The sequence below is a fragment of the Pelophylax lessonae genome (genome assembly GCF_965119305.1).
Source record: "Pelophylax lessonae genome assembly, chromosome: 12".
Classification (NCBI taxonomy): Eukaryota; Metazoa; Chordata; class Amphibia; order Anura; family Ranidae; genus Pelophylax; species Pelophylax lessonae.
In genome coordinates this window covers 187,126,918-187,144,901 of record NC_138779.1, presented here as the reverse complement: position 1 = coordinate 187,144,901, position 17,984 = coordinate 187,126,918, and the positions used below count along the sequence as shown (strand labels likewise).

At 47.3% G+C, this 17,984-nt stretch overlaps 1 protein-coding gene across 1 annotated transcript in view; it reads left to right on the top strand.

Annotated features, from left to right (window-relative positions):
• LOC309568954 (cell adhesion molecule CEACAM8-like) overlaps window positions 1-17,661 on the top strand; it is a gene marked incomplete at both ends in the record, with an annotated part of 38,532 nt that extends 20,871 nt beyond the window's left edge. The window contains 5 exons of the mRNA XM_082274719.1: window positions 4,161-4,427; window positions 7,467-7,724; window positions 14,203-14,331; window positions 15,640-15,701; window positions 17,629-17,661. Of these exons, the coding sequence (XP_082130845.1) occupies window positions 4,161-4,427; window positions 7,467-7,724; window positions 14,203-14,331; window positions 15,640-15,701; window positions 17,629-17,661 (749 nt within the window). The remainder of the gene's footprint in view (window positions 1-4,160; window positions 4,428-7,466; window positions 7,725-14,202; window positions 14,332-15,639; window positions 15,702-17,628) is intronic.
• Between the last annotated feature and the right edge of the window lie 323 nt (window positions 17,662-17,984).

Here is a 17,984-nt window from a genome sequence, read left to right as displayed (position 1 = left end):
TTAAAGCGGTAGTATACTCCGCCATTAAACTTCTACCTACAGGTAAGCCTATGATAAGCCTTAACTGTAGGTAAAATGAATATCTCCTAAACCTGCATGGTTTAGGAGATATTAATAGGGAAAAATAAGCCGCGCTCGGGTCACAGTCAGGATTAATGAACAATAATTGAATAATAAGGCAGCCAGTACAAAAAAACAACTAAGGCAGTAAGGATATAAATACAAGTACAGCGCCAATCATGTATATAGGACAAAACACTGTAAAGTAAGAGTCCAAAAAAATACACAGATGATGATCCTCAATGAAAAGATGTGAGAGTCCAGCCACCAAAGATGGAGTCAATTAAATGGAAGACATCATCACCACGTGCAACAGATTATAGATGTCAGCTTACCGGAACCCTAGACCCCCTGTTACAGTGGGTCACATGAGCAGGTGGTAAATGAATCCGGGAAGGAGGTCCTCTATAGTGCTGAAACCAATCCTAAGATGGTCAATCCAAGGAGGGCACGCTTCCAGTATCCCAAATAAACCCGTGCAGTAGGTGAAATACTTCAAAATCAAGAGGAAGACTCCAATGGCATAGTAATCTACTCAGCTTTATTCATTAAAAATATATAAATGGCAACTCACATTTGTAGACAAATCAATGCGCATAAAGTGAAAAACCAGGAACAGGCGTGAAGACAAGCGGACGTGCCTGATGTTTCGTCCTCCCTAGGACATTCTCAAAGGCAGTGTCCGCCGCCGTCCTCACGCTATTTATAATAACAGGCCTTGTAAGTGATCGCTGGGGTCCCGGAAGTCCGGAGCCACCGGAAGTACGTCCACCGGAAGTGATGTCATCGGCGGAGATACATCACTTCCGGTCCACGATCTCACTGCAGGAGAGCTTGCGTTTCACCGCTGCTCAGTGCCAGAGACCCAGGAAGTGAACTCCCCTCTAGAGGTCACCCAATAGGAAACATCCAATCAGGTTAATCCTACATCCAGCGGACTATTAACTCCAAGGCATCTATCAACAACCGGGACGCCCACAATAAAGAACAACACAGCGATCTCATGGAAAAAGGGAAAAACAAAGTTAACCCATTACGGGCAATTATAACTAAGTGATCCATAAATAGTTAATTATATGATTCTGATCACATAAAAAAACATATACACCTTCAGGGGAAACTGAAAAAAATCCCAAGGCGGAACATATATAATACAATGCAGCTGCCATGATTATATCATACACAATTATATCATACTTATAACAGACAAATAAATATGACATATATAAAACTTGTGTTACCGCAACCTCATATTACTAAAAATTATACTAAGCTTAAACAATAGTCCATTAATTGATAAAAGCATTGTTTAAAAAAGATTAATAAATATGCAGATAGTAATTCTCCAGTATTGAATAAAAGGTTAAAAATGCTAAAAAGCTAAAAAAGGGGAGGAAAAAACCCTTTTATCAGTATAGGAGCACCAGGGAGGTAGACTGGCATGCATTACTGTCACCCGTTATTGATAAAACAGTTGACATCCCAGTCTACATTCAAACCATGAGGCGTATAACATTTCATGTCAAATATCCAACGGGTCTCCTTACTTGAAATTTCTTGTTTCACATTGCTCCCCCTCCAATTTGCTGTAAATTTATCGATACCTATAATGGATGTCCCTGTGGCTTTTTATTCTGACATTCCAGATAATGTCGGGTGACACTATGCTTGGGGAATCCGTGCCGGATATTCCCCAGATGCTCGTTAACTCTTATTTGCATAGTTCTAATTGTCCTCCCGATATACTGAAAGCCACAGGGACATTCCAAAAGGTAAACCACATTTTTGGTGGAGCATGTGATAAAGAAGCCTATAGTATAGACTTTTTTAGTAACATTAGACTGGAAAGATATCACTTTCCTGTCTTTAATGGCATTAGCCTTACATACAACACACTTGCAGCATGGGAAAAACCCCTTAATCTGAGGAAAAAAAGCAGATTTAAGAGGTCGATCAACCACATTCGGCGCTACCTGAAGCCTCAAAGGGGGGACTCCACGATAGATGACCTTTGGTTGATCTCCTAACACTGGAGCCAGAACTCTATCATTCTGGAGTACTTTCCAATGCCTAGAGATGATATTCTTCAGGTCCCGATATTGTTGGGTGTAGGTTGTTATAAACGGAACCCCAACTTTCCCGTCAAAGGCATTACCTTTTGGGGTATCCGTGAGCATTGAAGCCCTATCCCTATCAGCTACCTCATTGATGACCCTATTCAGATCCACCTCAGCATATCCCTTATCCAAAAAACGCCCCTTAAGGACACTGGCCTGCTGAAAGTAGTCTGCCACGTGAGAACAGTTCCTTCTTACTCGTAGGAACTGACTCTTAGGTACGGAGTTTAGCCAGGAGGGATGATGAAAACTATCCCTCCCAATAAACCCGTTCCTATCCGTGGTTTTAAAGAAAGTTGTGGTCACCAACGAGTCCCCACTGACCTTAATATCCAAATTCAAAAAGTGGATATTACTTTCACTGGCTTCGTGTTGTAACTTAATGCCCAAGTCATTGTCATTTAATCCCCGGAAGAAAACGTCAAGTGAGTCCATCGTGCCATTCCAGACAACTATGACATCATCAATATAACGCTTCCAGAGGACCAACTCCGGGCTTTGATCATTTAAAACGAAGTCCTCCTCCCACTTCGCCATGAACAGGTTGGCCATGCTAGGTGCAAATTTGGCACCCATGGCCACCCATTTTGTCTGCAGGAAGTACGAGCCCCCAAACCAAAAATAGTTGTGGGTCATGGCGAAGGAGAGGAGACTAAGTACCCACGTTCTTTGTGCTGGAATCAAAAATTGATCCCGCTGCAAGAATGACTCAACAGCCTTCAGGCCGTCGGAATGTAAGATTATGGTGTACAGGGAGGTCACGTCTGCCGTGGCCAGAACATAACCCTCCCTCCACTCCACCTCCCCCAACAACCTCAGAACCTGAGTAGAATCACGCAAGAACGTGGGCGTACCAACTACCAGCGGCTGCAGATAGGCATCAATGTACTTCCCTATTCGGGAGGTCACCGAATCTATGCCGCTGATAATTGGGCGACCCGGAGGATGAACAGGGTCCTTGTGAATTTTTGGAAGGTAATACATTACGGGTACTCTTGGGGCAGCAGGGACCAAATACGCCTTCTCTTTCTTATTAAGAATTTTATCAACAAAGCCCTGATTCACCAAAGTAGTTAGTTCAACCTTATATTTACGGGTTGGGTTACCCCTCAAAGGGAGATAGGTCTCTCTATCCGAAAGGATTCTGGACATCTTCTCCAGATAGGCAGATTTGGCACAAAATCGATATTTTTTTTTGTGCCCGTCCGCTTCTACACCTTCACCTGAAAAGGAATTGGATAGTTAGGTTTTTTTTTTTTTTATTTACTCACCTTGTAATTGAAGATCGAAGATACTCACCTAGTCTTCACTTCCTCCCTCTGTGCCGCGGCTCCGTCGTCACTTCCGGGCTTGCACTGATTCCTGGGAGCTGAACGTCATCGCTCCCAGGAATCAATGCGACGGCACCGGCCCCGCTCGTCACTTCCGAGCGACGCCGCATTCCCCTGCTAAACAGCTTCTGGGCATGAGCAATTTATTGCAACCTGACTCCTCCTCCTCCCTCCCTAATTAGATTAAAAAATGTTTTCTTATTTTTTTTGTTTCTGAAACTTTCGTGCTGCAAGGCAGCTATTCCTTCTTGCTCTCCTAGGCAAGAATAAAATTGCTCTTACAGGGCACTCTGGGGGCACAGATGTGCCACAGGGTTTAGAGAGGCACCAGAGACTTGCGGCACAAGTATGTAGTTGATGCAGGTATGAAGTCCGACATCTCATGGTGTCTGCACATGTGCGGGAAACCTACCGGGTATGTCCAGATGTGCCAGAGGCATAACTAGAACCTTCAGGGCCCCGGTATAAGAAACCATAAAGGGCCCCCCGGACCCCTGGTCGGGGCCCTTCCCTTCAAGCCTGGGGCTCTAGGCCTGAATAACAAATTGAATGCAGGTTTATATAGCAGTTTTTGTAAATAAAAATAATTTATCAAGTTTTATCAATATTGAACTATTGCTGAATTTATAATAATTTGTATTTTAACTAACAGATCCAGTTTCAAAGCCTGTGATCAAAGTATCTGACCCTGAGCCACAGGAAGATGACACAATCACCCTCACATGTGCCTCTTCTAACGCTGAGAGAATAATATGGAGTAAAGGTGGTGGCCGTCTGCCATCTGGTGCTGTATTATTATCAAATAATAAGACCATTACTTTCTCCAGGACCAATCGTTCAGACTCAGGGGACTATCAGTGCACGGCTGAGAACATGGCCAGTAAGAAGATCAGCGATTTCTACACATTGGCCATAGCTTGTGAGTGCTAAGAATTGGTAATTAAGTACTTTCTCAGATGGTCATGGTTGAGTATTCTAAGGGTGATTATATATAAGCTGTGAGAGTAATAAATTCTGGGTTACTCAGTGATCAGAGGAGCAGTGAACATGAAAGAAAAGGCAAGCCTGAGGAAGCTCCTGTCCTATGAGTTTGTCTCCAGTTTGAGCAGTGGTCAGCCAGGACAATCCCAACTAGAATATCTGAACTAATGTAGCACTCACCGCAGAAAGGGCCGCTGAATTTAGAACATATTCTTTCCCAAAGAGTGCAGAGGCAGCCAGGCACACAGCAATGGTCCATTCACTCTGGCTTAGAAACTTATTTATGTATTATACTGCTGAATAAACTTGTAACAGGAAAGGGTTGTGGGGTTTGATGTACTCCAAAATGCTTAAAAGAGAAGTATGGACTTGGATCATACTTACCTGGGCGAATGCAACATTGGTCCAATGCTGCATCTGTCCTCTGCTGGCTCTACCACTGAGACCTGAGTGATCAAACACTGACGATCATTCGGTTCCAGGGCTTCCTGAGCATAGAGCTGGTTACTGTCTGCTCTCCTTCCCCCGAAGCACTGGGATTTGGAGGGGGGGGGGGTGGTAGCTGCCAGCTCAGGCTCTCAGCGACACATCGGTCCAGGCATGTGGACAGATCCCAACTTCGTTGTTGCAATCTTGCCCGAGCCTGGACTGGCTCTGTGACATCAGCCGACAGCAGATTTTAGCCCGCTGTCAGCTGAATACGGGTCACAGGAGTGCAGAACAAACTGCACTCCTGTGATCCTCCTTTAATACAGCTTGGGAAGGACACTTCTTGGTGACAAATTAACTAATACGGTCTGCAGATGCACAGCTGGGGACCATGCAGAAGTATATCACGAGTAGTTAAATACTTATTCAGTCTATTTGTGAAGACCATGCAGGAGTATGTAGCACACATAGTTAAAGACATGGACAGTGTATAGCTGCACAGCTGAAGACCATGCAGGTAGACTCTTCTGCCCTAAGTTCTAGAAGCTTCCTGTAGAGACAGGGCAAGCAAACAATCTCCCAGCCTGTGAAGCTCCCAACAGACCAAATTAAACAATTACTGCTGCTGTGTTTACAGAAGAAACCAAAAACAAATTTACCTAGCAACCTAACTAAAAGGGTGCTACACTAAGAAAAAATTTGAGGTTGAGAAAAAATGAGGATTTTATGTAGGCTTACCCTCTGTTAAGGCTGGGCATGGCCACGATTGCCACGGCCCAGTGGCAATGGCCTTGACATGGCACCAAATTAGACAAATTGGATGGCAATAGTAACAGTTGCCTCTTTTTCTTCCTTGATAGTCGCCATAAGTTGCCCTGTAGATATCTCATTCTCCTGGATTTGACCTATGACTCACCAGTGAGCAACATATTTTGTGCTACTCTCTAAGGACCTTCTATGGTCCTTCTGTTGTCTTCAACTAGTGACCTGCCCTGATTAAACCCACACTCACCAACACACTTTTAATGTAAAGGGAGCTTTATTTAAAACAAAACAATAAGAGCCGGTTCACATAGAGGCGACACGACTCCTTACTACTTCGGAGGCGACTTGTGCATTACAGTGCACCACGACTTCGGAGCAACTTGCAGGGACTTCACATAATGGAAGTCTATGCAAGTCGCTCCGAGGTCGCCCCGAAATAGTACAGGACCCTTTTTCTAAGTCGGAGCGACTTGTGTCGCTCCTATTAGAATGGGTCCTGTAGCGGTCAATGGACCGCGAGGGAGCGCGACTTGTCAGGCTGACAAGTCGCCTGACAAGTCGTGCTAGTGTGAATGGGCTCTGAACCCTGCAGGAAGCAATATTACAGCAGGGTATGCAACAGTAATTTCAAGCTCAAGTACAGTTATAAACTCAAATAACGAGTCAACTATATCGCCTAGCTATATTTTAAAGGTCTAGCTATGCCACTGGTCAAGGGGATCTTAAACACAGCCTGCTGGCATTGGGCTCTTGGGTCTCCTGTTGGATTGCTCTCTATATATGTGTTAATAATCCCAAGCTGGGGAGGAAGAATGCTGGTCAAGCGCTGCCTCCCAAAAGCCAGGCGAGAGCTCATGCCACACATACACAGGGCTCCCCTCTAAAGCCATTAACTGGATTTGAAGCCTTCTCCCTTTCCATACCTCTCAGTCCTCTCCATGGTTTGGGCTATCAGTGGGTTGTGGCTCTGCCCTGAATTGCTCTGCCACAAGAGATATTTGCAGCCAATCTCCCTTTTCTTTGGAGTCCAAATCAGCAGTCTTGCCATGATCTGCAGCTAAGTCCACTCTTCTTTAAAACAGGGCTCACAAAATTCTGCTCAGCTCACTGCAGCAATGTCCTCTATGCAGCACCTGTATAGCAGCACAGTAGTCCTAAAGGCAGCAGCGCAGCAGTCTGGACTGTCAAGTTCTCTCTGTACAGCAGTAGAGCCTAGCACCTTTCAATCGCCCTGTGTGTTACTCAGTATGGGCTCTTCTCCTCCTGCCAGATCTGAAGGGTTCTGTTAAAGTTTGAGCCCTGGCTTCTTATGGTCTTCCCCAAGATGGCCACCCCTCCATCTATGCTGGGGACACCTTCTCCCCAGTCCTAAAACCAATGGGCAGAGTGAGAGTCTCTCTCTTCTTGCAGCTCACCATACCTATCCACCAGTAGAAGACATGGAGCGGGCTGAGGTGTGGTAGGAGTGCATAGGGACATGTGGCTCCCACTACTTAAAAAGTTGCTGCTGGGCTACACTTATGTTGGAATGGTCTGCTGCAAGTGCCAGAGACGTGCAGATCCCACCCCATAAAAGGCTTCCAGCCAGGTTACAAATACAGTATGTTTGCCACCCTGACTAGCAAGCTTAGCACTGCTACTTAAATGTACTGTATATAAAGTAATTTGTGGCAATAAAGGGAACGTGAAGTGTTTTTTTGCATATTTTCTTAGTTTATAATTATTATTTTATAGTCAGGACTAAAAAAATATCTTGTCTTTTAATTCTCTAATTCTATAACAGATGGTCCGCAAAATGTGAACATCTTAGGCTCCTCCCAGGTGACCATTGGTTCTGTCATGTCATTGGTATGTGTTGCGGAATCTTTTCCCACCCCCATTTACAGCTGGCAATTAAATGGAAGGAACCTCACACCCCATCACAATTACACACTCCTCATTGAGCAGATCACCTCAATGAATGAAGGAAATTACACATGTGAAGTGAAGAACTTGATAACAAAGCGCTCTGCCAGTGCCTTAATGTTTATCACTGTGACAGGTAAGTTCTAGGATATTCAGTTCACTAAGAGATACCACTTGCTATTTGCCATAAGACACATTAGGTGGCTGAATCCCTAAGTTATAAATGCTATTGTTTTACAAATAATAACTACCAATCATCAACTATGGACAATTGCCTCTGCGCTTTGTCGAAAACAGAAAACATAGATGCCAACTGTCCCGGATTTGCCGGGACAGCCTTGCAACATAGTCCTCTGTCTCACGAATGCTGTGTCTATGTCACAGGACATTTTGAATATTCAGTATGAACAGTCTGTCTCTACACAGTTTTAACTAGAACTCATGACAGGATCACCAGGTGAAAATTAAAGGAATAAGCCAGAAAAAGAAAACTAATGCACCTACCATAAGAACTAATAATGCAGCCTGGCCATCTTGTGCCCAAATGAGAAAAGGTCCAGGAAGATGCGTCATTGCGCTTTCCGTCCTCATCAGGAACCCTTCCCTTACCACTAGTACTGTCCCTAACGGATGGGGTACATATCACTACGCCATCAACTCTCATTAAGTGCGGCAAGCCTGGGAGCCATGGCCTTAACTAGGCTCTGCCTGATCCAAAATGGCTGCCAGAGTCACATGGGGTGGCATCACCCAACAAGACAGCTTCCCCAGTGACCCAGGAAACCATTGAGGAACCATGTTCCTCTTGACCTCCTCTCCAGCTGCAATGCCACTAGAGAAGAGCGCCATCTGCGGCGGAGAAAGTAGACTGCACCTGCCTGCATACATATTTACATATACCTTAAATATGCAATAGTAAATCCTAAAGTTCAGCTGTAACGGGAAGCAGTGCAGGGTCTGACCATGCAGGAAAAAGCAAAACATTCCATTTAATGCCTGCCAGTACAACTACTTATACATACATAGGCAAATGCATACAGTATCTCACAAAAGTGAGTACCTCCCTCCCCGGTGTCCCATGACTCGTTAGCAGGGGAGGACTGGGCCAGGGGGCAGGGGGGCAATTGTCCCCCGGGCTGCTCTGATGCCCCGTAAAAAGGCTTCACTGCTTCTGCCACAGACATGTCTAAAGGATTCCTGGTAAAGTCCCTTCCACTGACCTACTGAGTGCGGTTTGAAGACTAGGACAGAGCGCAGGTCTACCCCCAGCATCAATGGTGTAAACTGTGTCCGAGCAGAGGCCGGTTCCATGCCCCACTGGAGAATCTTCTCCCCCGGCCAGCCTTGACCCAGCTGTCCCAGCTCCCCCCAACCGCCCCCTGCTGGCCAGGTCGGGGACTCGGTTTCAGCTGGTAAGTAGAGAGTATTTGGAGCAGGGCTTCAGCTTGGAATGGGGGTCCGGAGGAGGATGGGAAGAAGGAGAGTGGGTGGGGGGCCGAGTCGCTGCACCATAGGCCTCTGGTTTGTACTTGCCCCCTGGGCCGAAAGTTGCCAGTCTGCCCCTGCTCATTAGTGTTACAAGGTCTCAGGTTTTAATGGGGAGCAGGTGTGTTAAATTTGGTGTTATTGCTCTCACTCTCTCATACTGGTCACTGGAAGTTCAACATGGCACCTCATGACAAAGAACTCTGAGGATCTGAAAAAAAGAATTGTTGCTCTACATAAAGATGGCCTAGGCTATACAAAAAAAGATTGCCAAGACCCTGAAACTGAGCTGCATCATGGTGGCCAAGACCATACAGAGGTTTAACAGGACAGGTTCCAATCAGAACAGGCCTTGCTATGGGTGACCAAAGAGGTTGAGTGCACGTGCTCAGCGTCATCTCCAGATGTTGTCTTAGGGAAATAGACGTATGAGTGCTGCCAGCATTGTTGCAGAGGTTGAAGGGGTGGGGGGTCAGCCTGTCAGTGCTCAGACCATACGCCGCACACTGCATCAAATTGGTCTGCATGGCTGTCATCCCAGAAGGAAGCCTCTTCTAAAGTTGATGCACAAGAAAGCCCACAAACAGTTGCTGAAGACAAGCAGACTAAGGACATGGGTTACTGGAACCATGTCCTGTGGTCTGATGAGACCAAGATAAATGTATTTGGTTCAGATGGTGTCAAGCGTGTGTGGTGGAAACCAGCTGAGGAGTGCAAAGACAAATGTGTCTTGCCTACAGTCAAGCATGGTGGTGGGAGTGTTATGGTCTGGGGCTACATGGTCTCTGATGTGGGGGGGCTCTGTGTGAGGGGGGCTGTCTGATGTGGGGGGCTGTCTCTGATGTGGGGGGCTCTGTGTGGGGGGGGGCTCTGATGTAAGGGGGCTCTGTGTGCGGGGGTTTCTTCAGTGTTGTCACATGAAAAGATATAATAAAATATTTACAAGAATGTGAGGGGTGTACTCACTTTTGTGAGATACTGTATATTTTAAAGAGCTGTAAGGTCAGACGCTTTTTTATCTTTATGCATTATATGATTAAGATAAAAAAAACTTCTGTGTGAAGCAGCCCCCCTCGGCCCCCCTAGCACTTACCTGAGGTCCCTCTCTGTCCAGCGATGTCCACGAGTGTCTCAGTAATCCAAGATTCTCCCTTAGTGACACTTTTGGGGACCAGTGACACTAATACAGTAATCAGTGCTAAAAATATGAACTGCCATTGTACTAATGACACTGGCAGGGAAGGAGTTAACATCAGGGGCGATCAAAGGGTTAAATGTGTTCCTAAGGAGTGCTTGCTAACTGTGTGGGGGAAGTGCTTGTACTCTAAGAAGACAGAGATCCATGTTCCTGCTTATCTTGTTTACATAGGCAGACCACTGTTCTGTCTGTCTTGGGAACAATCGGCAGGTCTCAGCGGACATCGGGTCAGCTAAGCACACCCTCATGCGGCATGCCTGCATGTCTGAGCTAAAGGCAGATGGATTCCAGGAAGTAAATTCTACATTAATCATCTGCCCTTATGGTCTGGGGCTACATGAGTGCTGCCGGAACTGGGGAGCTACAGTTAATTGAGGCATCCATTAAATGCCAACATGTACTGTGACATACTGAAGCAGAGCATGATCCCCTCCCTTCGGAGCCTGGGCCACAGGCAGGGCCGGCCTTAGGGGTGTGCGAGCCGTGCGGCCGCACAGGGCGCCATGGGCAACAAGGGCGCCGTGCGGCCATCACAGCTCGCAGAAGATCAGGCACAGCGGGAGGTAAGCGGCGACCGTGGCCTGGACAGGGTTAACACAGGCCGCGGCCGCCGCTAACCTCCCACTGTGCCTCGGTCACCTCACCTACTGCTGCTGATAGTCTGAGGCGAGCTGTGTATCACACACAGCTCAGCCTCCGATCCACCATGGTGACAGATTCCCTCCTCCCTGCAGGGATCGTCAGCTCCTCCTTGCCCCACCCTCCTCCTCCTACCCCACCCACACTCCCCGGGGATGTGTGGGCGGGAAGTTTAAAGAAAAAAAAAAGCTGCAGAGTGCAGACAGCATGAGGTAAGTGAGGTCTCTGATGTGGGGGGGCTCTGTGTGAAGGGGGCTGTCTGATGTGGGGGGCTGTCTCTGATGTGGGGGGCTCTGTGTGGGGGGGGGGCTCTGATGTAAGGGGGCTCTGTGTGCGGGGGTCTCTGATGTAAGGGGGGCTCTTTGTGTGGGGTCTCTGATGTGAGGGGGGCTCTGTGTGGGGGTCTCTAATGTTAGGTGGGGCTTTGTGTGGGGGGTCTCTGATGTAAGGGGGGCTGTGTGTGGGGGGTCTCTGATGTAAGGGGGGCTTTGTGTGGGGGGTCTCTGATGTAAGGGGGGCTCTGTGTGGGGGGTCTCTAATGTTAGGGGGGCTTTGTGTGGGGGGTCTCTGATGTAAGGGGGGCTTTGTGTGGGGGTCTCTGATGTAAGGGGGCTCTGTGTGTGGGGTCTCTGATGTGAGGGGGGCTTTGTGTGGGGGGTCTCTGATGTGAGGGGGGCTTTGTGTGGGGGGTCTCTGATGTCAGGGGGGCTTGGTGTGGGGGGTCGCTGATGTAAGAGGGGCTCTGTGTGGGGGTTCTCTGATGTGGGGGTCTCTGATGTAAGGGGGCTTTGTGTGGGGGTCTCTGATGTGAGGGGGGATTTGTGTGGGGGGGTCTCTGATGTGAGGGGGGCCCTGTGTGGGGGGGACTCGGATGTTAGGGGGGCTTTGTGTGGGGGTTCTCTGATGTGGGGGTCTCTGATGTAAGGGGGCTTTGTGTGGGGGTCTCTGATGTGAGGGGGGATTTGTGTGGGGGGTCTCTGATGTGAGGGGGGCTCTGTGTGGGGGGGACTCGGATGTTAGGGGGCTTTGTGTGGGGGATCTCTGATGTTAGGGGGGCTTTGTGTGGGGGGTCTCTGATGTGTGGGGGGGTCTCTGATGTAAGGGGGGCTTTGTGTGGGGGGTCTCTGGTGTGAGGGGGGACTCGGATGTTAGGGGGGCTTTGTGTGGGGAGATCTCTGATGTTAGGGGGGCTTTGTTTGGGGGGTCTCTGATGTGTGGGGGGTCTCTGATGTAAGGGGGGCTTTGTGTGGGGGGTCTCTGATGAAAGGGGGCTCTGTGTGGGGGGTCTCTGATGTGAGGGGGTTTTGTGTGGGGGGTCTCTGATGTGAGGGGGGATTTGTGTGGGGGGTCTCTGATGTAAGGGGGCTCTGTGTGTGGGGTCACTGATGTGAGGGGGGCTTTGTGTGGGGGGTCTCTGATGTGAGGGGGGCTCTGTGTCGGGGGTCTCTGATGTGAGGGGGGCTCTGTGTGGGGGTCTCTGATGTGAGGGGGGCTTTGTGTGGGGGTCTCTGATGTGAGGTGGGTCTCTGATGTGAGGGGGGCTTTGTGTGGGGGGTCTCTGATGTGAGGGGGGCTCTGTGTGGGGGTCTCTGGTGTGAGGTGGGTCTCTGATGTGAGGGGGGATCTGTGTGGGGGCTCTCTGATGTAGGGGGGCTCTAAATTAAGGGGGACTTTGTGTGGGGGGTCTCTGATGTGTGGGGGGTCTCTGATGTAAGGGGGGCTAAGTTATTAGTGATCATAAAAAAGAAAAGTCAAATAAAGTGCAAAAAAGGTGCAAGAAATTGCGCGCGTGGGGGCGCCACAGGATTAGCTCGCACAGGGCGCCTGAACACCTAAGGCCGGCCCTGGCCACAGGGAAGTATTCCAACATGAGAACGACCCCAAACACACCTCCAAGATGACCACTGCCTTACTAAAGAAGCTGAAGGTAAAGGTGATGGACTGGCCAAGTATGTCTCCAGACCTAAACCCTATTGAGCATCTGTGGGGCATCCTCAAACGGAAGGTGGAGGAGCGCAAGGTCTCTAACATCCACCAGCTCTGTGATGTCATCATGGAGGAGTGGAAGAGGACTCCAGTGGCAACCTGTGAAGCTCTGGTGAACGCCATGCCCAAGAAGGGTACGGCAGCACTGGAAAATAATGGTGGCCAAACACAATATTGACACTTTGGGCCCAGTTTAGACACCTCCACTTAGGGGTGTACTCACTTTTGTTGCCAGCGGTTTAGACAATAATGGCTGTGTGTTGAGTTATTTTGAGGGGACAGCAAATTTACACTGTTATACAAGCTGTACACTCACTACTTTACATTGTAGCAAAGTGTCATTTCTTCAGTGTTGTCACATGAAAAGATATAATAAAATATTTACAAGAATGTGAGGGGTGTACTCACCTTTGTGAGATACTGTATATTTTAAAGAGCTGTAAGGTCAGACGCTTTTTTATCTTTATGCATTATATGATTAAGATAAAAAAAACTTCTGTGTGAAGCAGCCCCCCTCGGCCCCCCTAACACTTACCTGAGGTCCCTCTCTGTCCAGCGATGTCCACGAGTGTCTCAGTAATCCAAGATTCTCCCTTAGTGACACTTTTGGGGACCAGTGACACTAATACAGTAATCAGTGCTAAAAATATGAACTGCCATTGTACTAATGACACTGGCAGGGAAGGAGTTAACATCAGGGGCGATCAAAGGGTTAAATGTGTTCCTAGGGAGTGCTTGCTAACTGTGTGGGGGAAGTGCTTGTACTCTAAGAAGACAGAGATCCATGTTCCTGCTTATCTTGTTTACATAGGCAGACCGCTGTTCTGTCTGTCTTGGGAACAATCGGCAGGTCTCAGCGGACATCGGGTCAGCTAAGCACACCCTCATGCGGCATGCCTGCATGTCTGAGCTAAAGGCAGATGGATTCCAGGAAGTAAATTCTACATTAATCATCTGCCCTTATTCAAGATAGCCATGGCCAGAAATTCTAGAGAGTGTTTTTCTAAGTGAATTCTCAGCAAAATAAACCATAGAGCCAAGGATGGATGGATGAGTTGGCTTTGAATATTAAAAATCAATTAAAAAGCACTTTTTGGTTTGTGGCGCTCAGATTCAGTGTAGTTCCGTTTTAAAAATATCAGAAAGGTAAGAAAGTGGGGTTTTCTCGAATTTGACTGCAAAAGTGGAAATACATTCTTTTTGTATACCCTAAATAGTATTTTCAGATCAGATATGCATATAGTATTTCATTTGCTATGTAAACAACAATTGTATGATTTGACACCAATAATCTGTTCCCTTCTAGAATCTGGTTTTAAAATGGAAGCATTTGTTGGCATCATCAGTGGCGCAGTGTTGGGCTTTGTGTTTCTCATTATTGTGGTTGTCATGATGTGCAAAAGATTTTCCTCTCCAGCAAAGAAGGAGGATACAAGTAGGTACATTGCATTGTGCTACAACTGAGCCTAAAGAGAACCTGTACTTTGCAAGACAACAGCCTCACATAAATGGGACCTATGTATATATATATATATATATATATATATATATATATATATATATATATATATATATATATATATATATATATTTTGGGGTTTTTTTTTTTTTTTTTTTTTTGTTTTTTAAATCAATTGTAAAGCCTGATGGTTTTTTACCTTCATGCATCCTATGTTGTTGCAGCCCACAGCGGATGCTGCCTTTAATTTAAGCCTTTAGTGTCACTTTAAGTGTAAAAACCTTAAAGAGGAAGTAAACTCTTCCTTTTTTTTCCCCTGCAAAGTAAACACATAATGTGCTAGTATGCATTGCATAATGTGCTAGTATGCATTGACACTTACCTGCAACGAAGCCCGCGTTGTCCCCACTGCCGGCTGCATCCATCTTCGCCCATCTTCCTTCCGGGTCTGCAGACTCTGGCTGTATTACTGGCCGGAGCCACGTGATGTCGCGTGATTGGCTCTGCCCTCTACAGGGAACACAAATCAGAAAGAGTTTAAAACGCCCCTCCCCTCCCTTGTATCTCAGTTGTTTTGTGTTTTCAGAACCTCCAGGAGACACCATTACAGCAATCAGTACTAAAAAATGCACTGTCACTGTCCTAATGACACTGCAGAGAAGGGGTTAACATCAGGGGCTATCAAAGGGTTAAGTGTGCTCTTAGGGAGTGCTTTCCAGCTGTGTGGGGGATGGCCTAACTGGAAGAAGACAGAGACCTGTGTTTCTGCTTGGCATATTTGGCCATTTTCCTCTCTGACAGAACAGTTCTGCCTCTCCTCCAAACAATCAGCGGATCCTGGTGGACATCGCTCCTAGGGAGTGCTTTTTAACTGTGTAGGGGATGGCCTAACTGGAGGAAGACAGAGACCTGTGTTTCTGCTTGGCAGAAACACAAGATTTCCATTTTCCTCTCTGACAGAACAGCGGTCTGCCTTTTTTACATAGGCAGACCGCCGTTCTGCCTCTCCTCCAAAAAAAATCAGCATGTCTCGGCGGACCGGCTGATTCGCCACATCAGGAGAGGGTTACCAGCGGCACGTGCGCGCACTCCAGAGCGCGAGCCGGCGTACAGGTACGACGGTTCGTGCAGGAGGGCCGCCCTGCCACTGTATATCTGCGTAGGGCGGTCCCCAAGTGGTTAATAGCTCGCCAGTGATACTGTACAGGTCCCAAAAATGATGCCAGAAGATATTGCTTTGTTCTTTAAGTAACTGCAAATAAATACATATCTAATTAATTTCAGAGCAGGAAAAGGAACTTCAAACCTGCAAAGAATTCCCAGTGGAGGAGATATACGAAAATGGGGTAAGCAACTAGTTTGTTTGTAAGGATTCCGCAATAAAGATGGCCAGATCTGGGTGGCTATACATAGAAACTGAGACTAGACTATATATATAGTGAAGTAAATTAAATGATAATAAAACAAAATCCACACACCAAACAGGAAACAAGAAAACATTAAGTAGATACAAATGAACTACAACCATATAATCAAAAATGCTTAACTAAATAACAGGAAGCCTAACAAACTAATTACTGTATGTACAATATATACAAGATGAGGAACACAAGGAAATACTGGCACAAAGTGTAATGGAAGAGTTGGGCCTATATACCCACCCAGCAGCCAGCATTAGGTGGACTGGAGACTGATTATTGGAGACTGCTGGGGGACACCTGCTGGTGGACATTGGAACTTCAACCTTCCACTCTGGGGAGCACAGTGCCACCAGCAGGTAATTCAGGTCCTGACATTGTTGCTGGTAATAGTAATGGGAGTCGTAGGTTTAGGACTGTAAAACAAATGTATAACTGAAAATGCATTGGGTAGGATCGACTATGTTTTTGCTTGCTTTATATTAAAAAATAAAATTGCATTATAAAAGTTTGTACTTTCAGTATAATTCCTTTTTACTAATGTTAACCACTTTAATACAGGGCACTTCCCTCCCTTCCCGCCCAGGCCAATTTTCCCCTTTTAGCGCTGTTGCATTTTGAATGACAATTGCGCGGTCATGCAACACTGTACCTTCACCAAATTTATGTCATTTTCCCCCCACAAATAGAGCTTTCTTTTGGTGGTATTTGATCACCTCTGCGATTTTTACTTTTTGCTAAACAAATAAAAAAAGACCGAAAAGTTTAAAAAAAAAAAATAAAATTTTGTTTATGTTATACAATTTTGTAAATAAATAATTTTTTTCCTGCACTGATGAGCACTGATGAGACTGCACTGACAGGCACTGATGAGGAGGCACTGATGGGGTGGCACTGATGGGGTGGCACTGATGGGGTGGCACTGATAGGTGGCACTGATAGGCGGCACTGATATGCGGCACTGATAGGCACTGATATGTGGCACTGATAGGTAGCACAGATATGCAGCATTGGTGGGCACTGATAGGCGGCACTGCTGGGCACTGATAGGCGGCATTGATGGACACTGATAGGTGGCACTGACGGGCATTGATAGGTGGCACTGACGGGCACTAATGGGCACTGATAGGCGGCACTGGTGGGCACTGATGGGCACTGATGGGCGGCACTGATCGGCACTGACAGGCGGCACTGATGGGCACTGATAGGCGGCACTGGTGGGCAATAATGGGCACTGGTGGGCGACATTAAAGGATGGCAGTGATGGGCACTTGTGGGCAGCACTGATAGGGAGGACACTGGTGGGCATCACTGATGGGGAGGGCAATGGGGGGCTCCCTGAGCCCTGATTGCCATCCCTGGTGGCCATAGTGGGCATCCCTGGGGTCATAGTGGGCATCCCTGGGGTCATAGTGGGCATCCCTGGTGGATCTAGTGGCATCCCCCCCCCCGAGGGTCTGCACTGGTAATCAATGATCTGATTACCAGTGCCGACCCCCCCCCCTGTCAGGGGAGCCGCCGATCGGCGCTCCTTTACTCGTGCCTGTCAGGCACGAACTAAGGAAAGCCGATCAACGGCTGTTCCTATTTACTATGTGACCAGCCGTGATTGGACACGGCTGATCACATGGTAAAGAGCCTCCGTCAGAGGCTCTTTACCGAGATCGGAGATGCAGGGTGTCAGACTGACACCTCGCATCACCGATCGCCGCTCTGCGCGCCCCCGGGGGGCGCCCAGAGCGGAGTTATCCTGCCGCCGTCATATGACGTCCGGTCAGGATAACTCAACCACATTCCCGCCGTCAATCTGTAATAGGGCGGGCGGGAAGTGGTTAAATATGTTTGTTTGTTGCAGGTTTTCTACACACAAAACATTGTATATCACTGAGGATATCCAAAAAGTTTGCCTTTTGAAAAACAAGGTGATCTGTCAGGTTGAGGTCAGGACTATGTCCAGGCCAGTCAAGTTCCTCCATCCCAAACTCGCTCATCCATGTCTTTATGGACCTTGCTTTGTGCACTGGTCCAAATTATTTGGTGGAGTGGGATTATGGTGTGGGGTTGTTTTTCAGGGGTTGGGCTTGGCCCCTTAGTTCCAGTGAAGGGAATTCTTAAGGTGTCAGCATACCAAGACATTTTGGACAATTTCAAGCTCTCAACTTTGTGGGAACAGTTTGGGGATGGCCCCTTCCTGTTCCAACATGACTGCGC